Genomic DNA, 13,523 nt, shown 5'->3' with positions numbered 1-13,523 from the left:
TTATTATTTAAGTAGGCATATAAGCTTGCTGTGTTGCCTAAGTAAGGTATGAGATTTGAAAGCTTGATAGTATCACTAATGTATACAGTACTTTTTCTACGAGTCATCAAAAATAATAGTTTTTTTAGCCGGCAGTAGACTTGTTCACCCTGGACAACAATGTCACCCAATGAATCCAGCAATTGGGCGTACTGCTGTAATAAATATACCTACCTATATTTCATACATATGAATGAACGATTGTATTTTTTTGCCATACGAATAAATAATAATAATAATAGTTTTTTTAGGAGTAGATACCACAGCAGGTGGGCAGATTAGAGGTACATATATGATGATGATGGATATTTTTGTTCCAGAGAAACGATCCATCACCAGTCCCCGAAGCCCATCCGTCAGCGTATCAGGTTTGTACCCATAGATGAACACTAATCGTTTAATTCAGACGGTTTCATAGACCTAACGTACCCTTTGGGAACCGACTGAGTTAAACGTTAGGTAGCTTGTAGAGTACGCACGGTTCACGGACCGTATTATACAGGGTGTCCCAAAAATAGCTACTCGTAAATTGACAGTTAGATTTGTGTAGATATTTTCGACATAAACATACTTGTAGTGGATATAATATACTATATAGTGATAATATATAATATACTATAAAGAAGATTTTCATTACAATTTAGTTAAAAAAAACGGTACATTAAAATTTGAATAAGATACTATTTTGTTTAATGATTTTCGAATTACACTGTCTTTTATTTTTAATTTTATTGAAATTTGTTGATCTATATATGTATGTAAGAGTTCATATGACATACATAAAGACGATTATTCACTTAGTTTCACTAATAGCAAAGAGAATTTGAAAAAGAGGTGTATTGTCACAGAAAACTTTGTCGCGATGTAAATTTACTGCCATTTTTCGACACACAACTAAAACTTAAAACGCCATTTGACTTTGATCCTTATTCTTTCACTGATATGTGTTCAATTTGTTGAATATCAATAAGTGGCGCCATCGCTCGATCGATGCTGCTATACGTTTGACCGTTGATCTATTAGATGGCGCCACTTTTTTTTTTAAATAACAAATTGAACACATACCAGTGAAAGAATAAGGATCAAAGTCAAATGGCGTTCTAAAAGTTTTAATCATGTGTCGAAAGTAGTGTTGGTTGGAACTCAATTCTTTTGAGTTTAAATTGATGAACTAAACTCGTTTTTAACGAGACTCAGAACCTAAAACACTTCTGAGTCTTTTAAGTCCCGAGTCGAGTCCTTTATTGAGTCTTTTATAAGCGCAAATCAAAAGGACTCTAGTCTCCGAATAAAGACTCAGTCAACAATTTTATAGGTTTTACTTAAACTACAGTAAAGGAAATAGGCGTTATTGTATGATTTATGTTATGTACATCCATGAATTTTAAATAAAAACAGCGCATTTCGAAGTTATTTGTAAAAAAAAACAAGTTTTCCGAAAAGGACTCAAGTCTCTACAAACGACTCGGGACTCTAATAAGTCGAAAAGGTCGAGTTTCGTCTTAATTATAAGAGTCTGCAAAACTCAGTCGAGTCTTAAAGCAGAGGACACAAAGGACTCGAGTCTTAACCAACACTAGTAGAAAGATGACAGTAAATTTACGTCGCTACAAAGTTTTCTTCCTCTATTTCAAATTCTCTTTGCTACTAGGTAGTTAATTCCTTCTGAAGTAGCTAGGTCATTGGAAACAAAAACGTAATATTGGTTTTAAATCTTTTCAGTGTATCAAGTGGGACGGAAGAAGTCTATCTAAAAAAAATGTGTTAAAACCATTTTCAAAAGCGCCTCGAAAAAACGAAAAATCAAGAATAGATCCTAGCATTACTACTTTTAGTTATATTAACTAAGTCTTGTATACTAATATTATTACTGTTAACTATTGTTAATAAAATAAAATGTTTAATGAAATATATTTTTGGGACACCCTGTAGTACAAAACGCATGTAAATTCATTGATTACGTAAGACGATTTTTACCAGTATTTGACTCCTTCCCACCCCTTTGTAAATAATCGGACAGACAGACGGACATGACGAATCTATAAGGGTTCCGTTTTTTGCCATTTGGCTACGGAACCCTAAAAAAAGAACATGTCGATCCCCTCTCCCATATATTACGTACGGATTTTAAGGAAAAAAATATACAAGTTTCGTTTGACTTAGAGCCTGTTTCACAATGTCCAAGTATTAGATACCTAATTAACAAATAAATAAACTGCCAGACAAAACTTCCGGCAAAACTTAGCACTTTATTTACCTACCAGTTAAGCTTATTTGAAGATTGTGAAACGCCAACGATGGCTATTCGTCAGGTAAGTGGCAAGTAGCTTATTGAGGACTTTACTTGGACACTGTGAAACAGTTTTTCTAAGTGTTTTTTTTTTAAAGTGTTTATTTAAAAAAAAACATCTGCGAAGAAATTGAAAGGTGTATGTGAAGTCCCCAATCCGCATTAGGCTAGCGTGGGGACTATAGCCCGAGCTCTGTCGAATGAGAGAAGGCCTGTGCCCAGCAGTGGGACGTATATAGGCTGAATTATTATTATTATTATAAAAAAAAATTGGAACGTTCATTTGTTCCTACTAAATTACTGGAGCCCGTCTACGCTAACTCTGCACCGTGTTTGATGGGATAGAGTGTGGAAGTATTATTATATACCTCATTATTTCATAGAAATTTGAAAATTTTCGCATCTTTGTGATCTTATAACTATGGACCCCTCCCCCACTTGTAAAAAAAAAAGATATGTTCGACCCCCCCTTCCTCCTTAAATCGTCTTACGTAGTAAATGAATGGCGCCTTATTGTTAATTTTCTTGTGAAAATATGACTGTGACAACGAAATAATGATTTAAATTGTGCAATATAAAATATATATTTAACATTTTTTAAGAATTTTATACATGCGTTTTAGACATGCTTATGCACTTATGTACAATGATTTATTTGCGCTGGATTATATACACCGTGGGCTGTTAATACCCGACAGATTTTAAAGGTGTTTTTTTGCTCCTTATGACCTCAGGAATGCGTGGTTAAAATCTGTCGAATTTTACCAGCCCACGATGTATATTATATCCTCTAGTCGCCCAGAGGCCTTTAAAAAGGTATTCCATTCCATTATATTTTAAATATTTCTTTTACAAATCTTAATTGCATTTGTCTTGGCAACTTTTGATGTCTAGGCGACTAGAACATATGTTATTTTTAGAAATAAATAAAACACATATTTTTAAGCCAAGTACAATTTGTACTTGTAACTTTACACTTTAATAATATAGAAAATTATACATTAATGTTGTGTGCCTTATTTTATTTTTTATAATCTTTGAAGAAGTGAGATTTTACGAAAATGACAGGTTAATATTGCCAAAGAGAATTGATTGTAATAGACATGTAAAGTCTAGGAAAAAAACGTACACCTTAGTTTGACATCCAAACAGATAGCGCTGTACTGCGCCATGTGTTTTGCGTATGGAGTGTGGAATAAAGGAGGGACATCTCTATGTATGAAAAGTGTCCATCAAAAAACATAAAATAGGCGGCGCCACAATACACCGAAATAAAATGTCATAGACCTAGTTTTTATATAGATGTGCTATACGCGTGCGCCCGTGAGGGACAGAACATACACAATGCGACAAAATTAAAAACACATTTTAACATTCTTGACAACATACCCAAAACAACCTACGTAAATTTGGTCGGGTTATTTGTTGCCCCTCCCCTATTTCATCTCTATATTATTATACCTCTATGGTTCATGTAATCCATGAGCCTACCTAGCGCCACCAGAGAGATAGATTAGGAACTATTATTTAAACCTGACACCTGGTCACTACGGAAGGTGGAGATAAGGAACGAAATCTCCATGTACCAAAAAGTGTCATCAAAAAACTTTAAATAGGTGGCGCTACAATACCTAGAGTACTTGAACAACAAAATCAAATCATAGACAGAGCAATTCACTCCGTCAATAACGCCTAGGTTCTTAGCTACTCTAGCGCTACTCTGGAGAGATTTGGAACTTATTTATAGCTGACAGCTGGACACTTTTGCAACAGTTCTGCCTAAGGAGATTCTGTTCCTTGCCCCTACCTTCCATAAATGCTTTTAAAATAGCTTGAGTTTTGTGACACATGTCATTTAGCAATTAAAGGGTTGTGACAATGTTAAGTCGAATCGATTTTTTACGATTTTCGATTAAATGTGCTAAGGGAACGTAATCGATTAATATATTTTTTAAAGGACGCTCTCGTACTAACTGACAGATGACGCGAGCCAAACAATTTGCCAAATAAGAATGTTTAAGATGTCCGAATTGTAGAAAGTGCTCATAAGTAACATTCGGACATGTTAAGCGGGAAGAATAGGGAGCGTGCATGAACTGTAGGAGGCAGCACAGGAGCTGTCAGATTTTTGGCGCGAGGCGTAAAAGTGATGTTTATTGTTCCGATGTAGCCCACAAGATGGCAGAACCTACTATGCACAAGAAAACACGTGACGTGTACATGTGCATGTGTATGGTTCCGATTCAGGCCACAAGTTGGCAGACACTCCAACGCGCACGGTCCCTATACGACGTGGTCGTCCATAACAAAGGAGAAAACGTTTTTTCCACTTCTAAACATTTTCCATTCTCCATGATTTCTTAGTATGTTATTGACACAATGAAAACTAGTTTTATGGGTTTTCCTTTTTTTTTTCAAAATATGCAAAACTTTTTTTAAAAGCGAAACCTATAAGCCTGGAATATATTATGCTGAAGCGATCGACATCAAAATCAAAGTGATTTGTTAAGATTTAGTTAGTGGAAAACGTTTTCTCCCGAAATGGAATTTCATAGAAAAAGTACCGTCACTTCGTTAGATTCAATAGTTATTTGTGTCCCAAGGGAGGAAAAGTAGGAAATTGCGTGCCGCGTGTAAATGGCATGGAATGTCCTACGTTTCCTCCCGTGGTGCGCATATTATTTTTCTGCTCGACGGAGGCGGAAAGCTGCAACTTCGTTTAGCGCAGCGGGAGCAAAGTTGACGCTTTCCCCCGGAAGGGCAAAAAGAAGTTATTCTTCCCTCTTATAAAATGCCAACAATATCTGCACTGGGTGTGGGCAACTCGACGTCATAATTGTGTAACTATTTCTTTTCCACGCCGCCATGGACACGGTTTGTACCTAACTTATAATCAGCTTCGACCGAAAACCTAGTGTCGGGAATAAGCAGGACGAATTCTTTGCGACGGCGACGCGCGTCGCAGGAACGCCCGCCCGTGTCGCACATACCTGTCGCCATGAGAGGTGATTACTGATTACATTAGGACTAGCTAATAGTTAGTAATCCCGGTTCACAAATGGGAAGAGCTTGCCGAGGACAGAGTCAAGTGGCGCAAACTGATATTCGACGGACGTAAAATTCACGACGACGCTTGGTTTAAGACACTCGCAAGTAAGCGGGCCAAGCGTCATCAGCCTGACACCTGTTCGGCAGGGGCAAACTACAACTGCCAGGCTTGTGGGCGTGTTTGCCGCTCCCGTATTGGCTTACACAGCCATGAAAAACGTTGTCGCCCTGCCTGACACTGCTTGTATAGTCTGTAATAGACTCGAAGGCCAATGATGATGATGATGATGAGCTAATAGTTGGCCCATAGAATTAGTGGCACTGTGAGCTATAGTAATACATGGACATCATACCAAAAAAGAGTTGTTGCCTTATATCAAATGAGGTGGTGCTGTTTTTTATACATATTGGTAGTGATGAAATAGTAATGACAAATCCAAGTTTTCGACCTTAAGAAACCCTTCGGATCATTGTGTGTATAATATACAGTACAGCGAGGGAAACTGTTATAACTCTTTTGTCTCTTGTATATCTTTGACGAATCAGGCTGGTCCTCTGAATCCACAGCACTCCTTTTGGGGCCAGCGTGTGTGGTAGCATGTCTTCGTCAACCTGATCAGGCCGGTCAAAATTGTCATTTGATGGTGGATTTTCAATTAATGGTTTTTCAATGTCGGCACACATCTCCGGTCCTGTATATTCACGCACGATTGAACATTGCTGTAGCATTTGAGTCCTGCTTTCCTGCAACCACAGCTGCTGGTACAACCTTTCTTGAGTTAGTTCAAAATTTTACAAACCTTTGAGAAGCCGTATCTTATGAACTATTTGGCTTACTTATTATTTAGCAAATTAATTCTTCTTAAAAGTGTGAATACTGACTTGCCGTAACTCCAGATATTGGTGGATAAAAATTACAACAACTGACAAAAGTCCCAAAATTTGATCGATTTTCATGTACTTTTCAATGATGCCAAGGGCTTTTGAGGTGGAAAACTTGTATTTGTTATTACCATTTCATCACTACCAACATATAAAAAAAACAGAACTACCTCATTTGATGTTAGGTAAAATGTACCAATTCCATGGGCAATAGACCTCCCGGATCCCGATGGCTCAATGGGTCGCCTGTAGGCGGTCAGTCAGGTAAAATTAGGTGTTTTCCGAGGTGTTTTTAGGGCTAATATTCCAACTATACTTATTATTATACAAATCAGTTTTACGCAGCCAAGCTTTTAAGCAGCAGACCGTAATAAATTATTGCCTCAGTTACATAGAAGACCGATAGTGGTCCTGGGGGATATTGTAGTGTATGTAACTGTAAACTTACCCCCTTATTCATAAACGTGTACTAAAGTTACGATACCGCTGATCATCGTTTGTCCCTTTCCATCATACCGATATGTCGGAAAGGGACAAACGATTATTAGCGGCATCGTAACTTTAGTACAAACAACAACACAGCTAGCTATACACTTCAGAAATGGGAAATATTGCATGAAAGAGAGTCACACTTGAATGCGTATGTATGTGTGTGTTCTACGCTATAGGTAAGTTATGCGGGCTATTATTCAAAAGAGTTTTGAAACAGTATTTTTTCTTTTGTGTCTTACAATGTCATTATTGACATTAAATGCCATATATTGAATTTATGGATTTATTTCCGATTGATATTGCGATTCGATTAATTCACGTTTACGCACAGGACAATAGTTCCATACACAGCTCCCAATTGGTGCAGGAATGGCTAGCAGGTCAACCTGACGTTGAGCTGATTCGGTGGCCGGCTAAAAGCCCGGATTTAAACCCGATTGAGAACGTTTGGGGTCAAATGGTTCTCAATTGGGATCCAAGCGACGTCCGAAACAAAGAAAATTTGAGTCAAGTGGTATTTCACACTTGGGAACTTTTAAGAGGAAGTGACATGTGTTGGAATATGGTGGCGAATATGCATTCCAGGATTAATTTAGTCCTAGACAATGGAGGAGGGCACATCCCGTATTAATTTTAAATAGTAATAAATAAGCGAGATAAAATTTAAGTTTGTTTTTTTTTTCACCTTTTCTGCATTTTATTGTCAATCATAGTTTTATAGACATTGCATTTTTGAACTAAAATGCAGTGACAAACTAAATTATAAATATATGAATAAAGATAACAGAGTAAAAATATTAAACACCTATAGAATCATCAATTAATCAAAAATAATATACTTTTTTCTTAATTTATCCTGTCCACATCCGTCCGAAAGTTAAAATATATTTTTGACAAAGTCACGTGTCTTGTTGCAATAAATCCTATACCTTCTCAGAGTATAATAGAGATGCTCAAACAACTATAGTGACAAAGGCACGTCACACATACGCAAATGTTATTTAATTTGAAGTTGACATAATACACATACATTTATCTCTTTCATTTTCTCTCTGCTCTGTCTTTAATGGTCAGTTAGGTGTGTTGTTGTTTGTACACGTTTATGAATAAGGGGGCTAGTGTCGGGAATAAGCAGAACTAGCTTGCGACGTCGGCGCGCGTCGCACGCAGGAACGCCCGCCATTATCTATCAGTTATCGAAGATTATTAGTAAATAACTTCGAGATATAGAGATTATAGAATAATTCCTCTAATTTTTCGAGTTATATAGGTCGAATTTCATGTTTCGAATTATAGAATAGAATGGTTTATTCATTTATTCGTATACACACAAACTGTCAAAAGATAAAGTGACTCGAAACGACCTCATCTCAGCATGTTGCTGGCGACTTTCAGCGTTGATCTTCCGATGAGACCATCAAGCAATGAATAATCACGGAAGGTAACAAACAAAAGGAGAGACACAAAAAAATATATAGAAGTAAAAATAGTACTAGATAAAACGACCGGTTTGGCCTAGTGCAGTGACCCTGCCTACGAAGCTGACCTACGGTTCAAATTCTGGTAAGAGCATTTATTCGTGTGATGAGCATGGATATTTGTTCCTGAGTCATTTTCTATGTATTTAAGTTTATATAAATATTTATATATTATATATATCGTTGTCTAAGTACCCTCAACACAAGCCTTATTGAGCTTACTGTGGGACTTAGTCAATTTGTGTAATAATGTCCTATAATATTTATTTATTTATTTATAAGCGTGAAGAGGCCGTTGAATGTGTTGTGTGTACAGATCGGTCTCCGAGCGGAGCAGCGGCGCGCTCCGTGTCCGCGGTGGACGCGGCCGCGGCGCAACGTGCGCGCGCGCGCGCCCTCTACTCGCACATGACGCGCGCCAAGATGGCGGCCGGCACCGCCAGCCTGCGTAAGTATATAGGGTCCATTACCACTTATTTTTTGATAACCTAACCCTAGTCTTGGTAGGAACTCGAGTCTTCGTTAAAGAACTCGACTTGTTTTACGGGACTCATCAGAGCTTAAAAAACTTCCGAGTCTTTTAAGTCGCGAGTCAAGTCCCTTATTGAGTATTTTTAAGCGCAACTCAAAAGAACTCGAGTCTCCGAATAAAGACTCTGTCAACAATTTTATAGGTTTTACCTAAACAAAAGTAAAGGAAATAGGTGTTATTGTATGCTTTATGTTATGTATGTCCATGAATTTTACATAAAGACAAGGCATTTCGAAGTTATTTGTATAAAAATTACAAGTTCTCCGAAAAGGACTCAAGTTTCTACAAAAGACTCGAGTCTCTAATAAGTTGAAAAGAACTCGAGTTTCGTCTTAATTATAAGAATCCGTAAAACTGAGTCGAGTCTTAAAGCAGAGGACTTAAAGGACTCGAGTTTAACCAACACTACCTAAACCTAGTTGCCTAAGATAGTTACGAGTGCAAAGGTTCTATGCGAAGACGAGCGAAGCGTCAATAGGCGGATCCACACAGCGAGAATACGCGCGAGGCAATTTCCTCGCGCACAAAACGGCCAGTGTAGACGTGCCTCGGCCGAGGAAAACGCGCCGAAAAGGAAATTGCCTCGCGCATATGCTCGCCATTATGGCGAGCGCCCACGGAACAAAAAAGACATGAGCCAAGATTATGAGCCATTACCCGTTACGATACTTTGTACTTTACAGTTAAGGAAATAATGTCGAAATTACGCTACGTTTTTTTATTTTTGACGATAGTGGTATAGACGTCGCGTAGCGTAGCGCGTAGCCGAGCTTCCCTCACACAAGTTCACCACAGCAGATATCGCAACTACCGTCTATACTCTATCTCTTTTACACTTGCACATTTTTTATATTTTCATCGCACCGGTGAGTAGCGCGAAAGAGTAGACTTATTCGAGAATGTTCTGCATTTTTACGTTAAATAGATATCGACTTTAACGTATTTACATAAAGTTCATTTTTTTATTGAGCAGTAAAAGAAACTGTTGCAGAAGTCCAATTATGTATGTTAAAAATATAAATAAATTAATAAGATTTACCGATGATATATGGCTCCAGTGAGGTGTGGGGTGTGCTAGCTCTAAATGGATGATATTTATTATTCGGCTATTGTTTTTGCACTGAGAGCAATACGGTATTTTTGGAATTTAAAACGGGTTAGTTACACAGTTAAGCGCCATAGCGAAATGATAATTATCTGTGGCAAAAGTGAGTTCTTAAACCGTTATAAGACAGAGAGAATTCCGAACTCATATTTAACTTTATTTCAAAATAATAGGGTTCAATTTTGCATAATTCCTAACACACCTCACTCGTGCGTTTATTTTTGTTTCGTGCGAGCGCCAAAATGGCCGCCTGCATTGCAAGTCTGCGTGAATATTTAATCATTTATACAAGTCTTCGTATGCGAATTGTACCACACTAAAAACGTTGCTTAAAACTCTTATGGTCCAAGATCCTAGAACCGCCAGACCTTACTAACACTACATTATCCCATACATTTTAGTCAGAAAATAAGTAAGGTCTGGCGGCTCTGGGATCTTGCTCTATAGTGAGTATACAATGAATGTAATGTTACAATTGGATAATGATTGTTGAATTGTTTCTGCGTCCAAATAGAGGGAGAAGTGGCCCAGCAAGGTACTTTAAAATAGTGATACATTTAAATTAATCCACACTATCATTTTACTGCACCTTTCTGTTGCTATGTACACGTGAAGGCTTTTCATGCGCTTATGTGTTTTAATTTTATGAATTTAAGCGCGCGGTGTTTTATGCAATAAACGTCGCGATGCGTTTGCCGCACACCCATTTTTAGGGTTCCGTAGTCAACTAAGAACCCTTATAGTTTCGCCATGTCCGTCTGTCTGTCTGTCTGTCCGAGGCTTTGCTCCGTGGTCGTTAGTGCTAGAAAGCTGAAATTTGGATGGATATATAAATCAATAAAGCCGACAAAGTCGTACAATAAAATCTAAAAATTTAATTTTTTTAGGGTACCTCCCCTACACGTAAAGTGGGGGTGAATTTTTTTTTTTGCTTAAACCCTACAGTGTGGGATATCGTTGGAAAGGTCTTTCAAAACTAATAGGGGTCTTCAACAAACATTTCTTAATAAAGTGAATAAATTCAGAAATAATTGCTCCGAAAGAAAAAAAAATGTGTCCCCCGCCCCCTAACTTTTGAACCATAGGTCCAAAAACTATGAAAAAAAAATCTTGCCGTAGACCTTAAGAAAGACATTAAATGAAAACTATAGCGGATATGATCAGTTTAGCGGAGAGCTCAACGAGGGGGGTTTAGGGTCGGCAACGCGCATGTAACTCCTCTGGAGTTGCAGGTGTACATAGGCTACGGAGACTGCTTACCATCAGGCGGGCCGTATGCTTGCTTGCCATCGACGTAGTATTAAAAAAAAAAAAGTAGCTGTTTTTGAGTTATCCCAAAAAGTTTCGCCTTCATAGTAAAAAGACGTACACCCACAGTTCATCCCTTGGTTAACAATTTACCATACTTTAAGCTCCAGTTTAGCTTATTGTGACGGAAGAGTAACTACGGAACCCTACTCTGAGCATGGCCCGACATGCTCTTGGTCGGTTTTTTTATTAACTTACAATGTACCTATGTATGTACGGGTCAAATCTTGCAAGACAAATTTCACCCATTTACCGGATTCCGATGAAGCTGAAAATTTGCATATACGAGTATATGCAAGTTGGGTGACAATGCAATATTATAGTACCATCGAGCTGATCTGATGATGGACACAAGAGGTGGACATAGGATCTCTGTGATAAAACAACGCAACCTAATTGTGTTTGGGGTTTTTAGAATTGGCTCGATGAGTATTAGTTGCCTGTGGAAAGAAAAGTATAGTCAGCGATGGCTTGCAACAAAAATGTTTTTTTTTTTTTTCCAAAAACTTATAAATCAAATAATCTAATGACCTTATATAGGCTTACGCGGTAAGCGTCATTTTCTCTCCATTCCGTGATCACATGCGTTCAATGCGTGCATTTATGAATATGAACTGTGGGGGGCAGCACATAAACTCCCTATTCATTGGCGCGACGCACAATCTTCTTCGCGTTGTCCCGGCATTTTTGCCACGGCTCATGGAAGCCTGGGGTCCGCTTGACAACAAACCCCCACAATTGGCTTAGGCGCTAGTTTTTACCAAAGCGACTGCCATATTACCTTCCAACCCAGAGGGTAAACTAGGCCTTTTTGGGATTAGTCCGGTTTCCTCACGATGATTTTCCTTCACCGAAAAGCGACTGGTAAATATCAAATGATATTTCATACATTAGTTCCTAAAACCTCATTGGTACGAACTGGGGTTTGAATCCGCGACCTCCGGATCGAAAGTCGCACCCTCTTACTAGGCCACCAGCGCTTCGCACAATGTCGTTTTTATTTTTAGATTGAATCCACTAGATGGCAGACTCTATTACGCGCAAGAACTATAGGGGGCAGCACCTGCTTATAGGCGTTAATTGTTAAAGTTTTCGATTCCGGTCACGAGATGGCAGACCATCCAACGCACAATCTCTATCGCATAAACCAACCGCGCACTTAAGTAAACCAATATTGCTATCAGTTTTGTTATAATTATAAAACTTTTGGTTACTGCATTTTTATAATATTACACTCGGCAAAATATTATTTTAGCATTTGCAGTGTTTTACTTTGAGTTTTTATTTATTATAAATGTTCTGGTTCAACACTTTGAGTGGTCACTAACACTCAGTTTTGCACGCTGTTTTGCTATATATAGCAATTTAATAATACATTAATGTCATGGTATCCAGAAAGAGCATTTCCACAAAGTAGTAAAAAGTTAAAAAAAAAGTGCCTTTTCATAATTTATATATATATATATATATATTCCATTATTGTTTATTACTGAAGAGTTAATGCAAAAATAAAAGAATGACGCCGTCCGACATCGGACCGGACAATGTGAAAACGCTCTAAGAAAGTCGATTGTGTTGAACCAATAATATCCTACTAATTAATTAGGCGGGTCCACACAGAGCGAGTATACGCGCGAGGCATTTCCTCGCGCACAAAACGGCCAGTGTAGACGTGCCTCGGCCGAGGCGGCGCGCGCGTTTTACGCGACCAAGGCACGACTACACTGGCCGTTTCGTGCGCGAGGAAATTCCTCGCGCGTGTGCTCGCTCTGTATGGACCCAGCTATTACCCAAGATGGATTCCAGTGATTGCCGCTACACGATGTGTAGTAATAATGTAGTGATATATTTGCAGCCCGCGCGAAGAGATCCCCACAGGGCAACAGCGGAGTCCCGCCGAGCCCGGAGCGAGTGGTCGGCCGCTCGCGGTCGCGCCCGGGCGTGTCGCAGTCACAACGTAAGTTTTTACTCCCTCTTCATCCCTTTTGAGGTTCAATTCCACTAAATTTCTGTCTTAGTTGAACTCGACATCATTTGAAATTGTTATATGTTTTACAACCAATATATATATATATTATATATGAAAATTTAAATCTTTATTGGTAACAAAAAGAAAAAAATAATAAATATATATATGTATATATATATTTTTTTGTTACCAATAAACATATAAAATACAATAAATAAATATATACATATATTTTTTGTTTTTGTTACCAATAAAGATTTTCATTTTCAAGTGGGCAAAGTTGTTGTTTAACCACTCGGGCTAATATTGATACCCGAGTAAGCGAAAGATTCCAAAATTGAACGACGAGCATAGCGGGTACTGATTGACTGGCACGTTAT

General features: G+C 38.2%; 1 protein-coding gene across 1 annotated transcript in view; it reads left to right on the top strand.

Annotated features, from left to right (window-relative positions):
• The window catches only part of LOC133532075 (CLIP-associating protein), a 102,096-nt gene that overhangs the window by 56,405 nt on the left and 32,168 nt on the right, over nucleotides 1-13,523 (top strand). The window contains exons 16-18 of the mRNA XM_061870568.1: nucleotides 360-407; nucleotides 8,546-8,677; nucleotides 13,030-13,131. Of these exons, the coding sequence (XP_061726552.1) occupies nucleotides 360-407; nucleotides 8,546-8,677; nucleotides 13,030-13,131 (282 nt within the window). The remainder of the gene's footprint in view (nucleotides 1-359; nucleotides 408-8,545; nucleotides 8,678-13,029; nucleotides 13,132-13,523) is intronic.

This window comes from Cydia pomonella, chromosome 26 (assembly GCF_033807575.1).
Source record: "Cydia pomonella isolate Wapato2018A chromosome 26, ilCydPomo1, whole genome shotgun sequence".
In the NCBI taxonomy this organism is placed as follows: domain Eukaryota; kingdom Metazoa; phylum Arthropoda; class Insecta; order Lepidoptera; family Tortricidae; genus Cydia; species Cydia pomonella.
The sequence above is the reverse complement of the archived record's forward strand: the minus strand, read 5'-3'. Positions and strand labels throughout refer to the sequence as shown.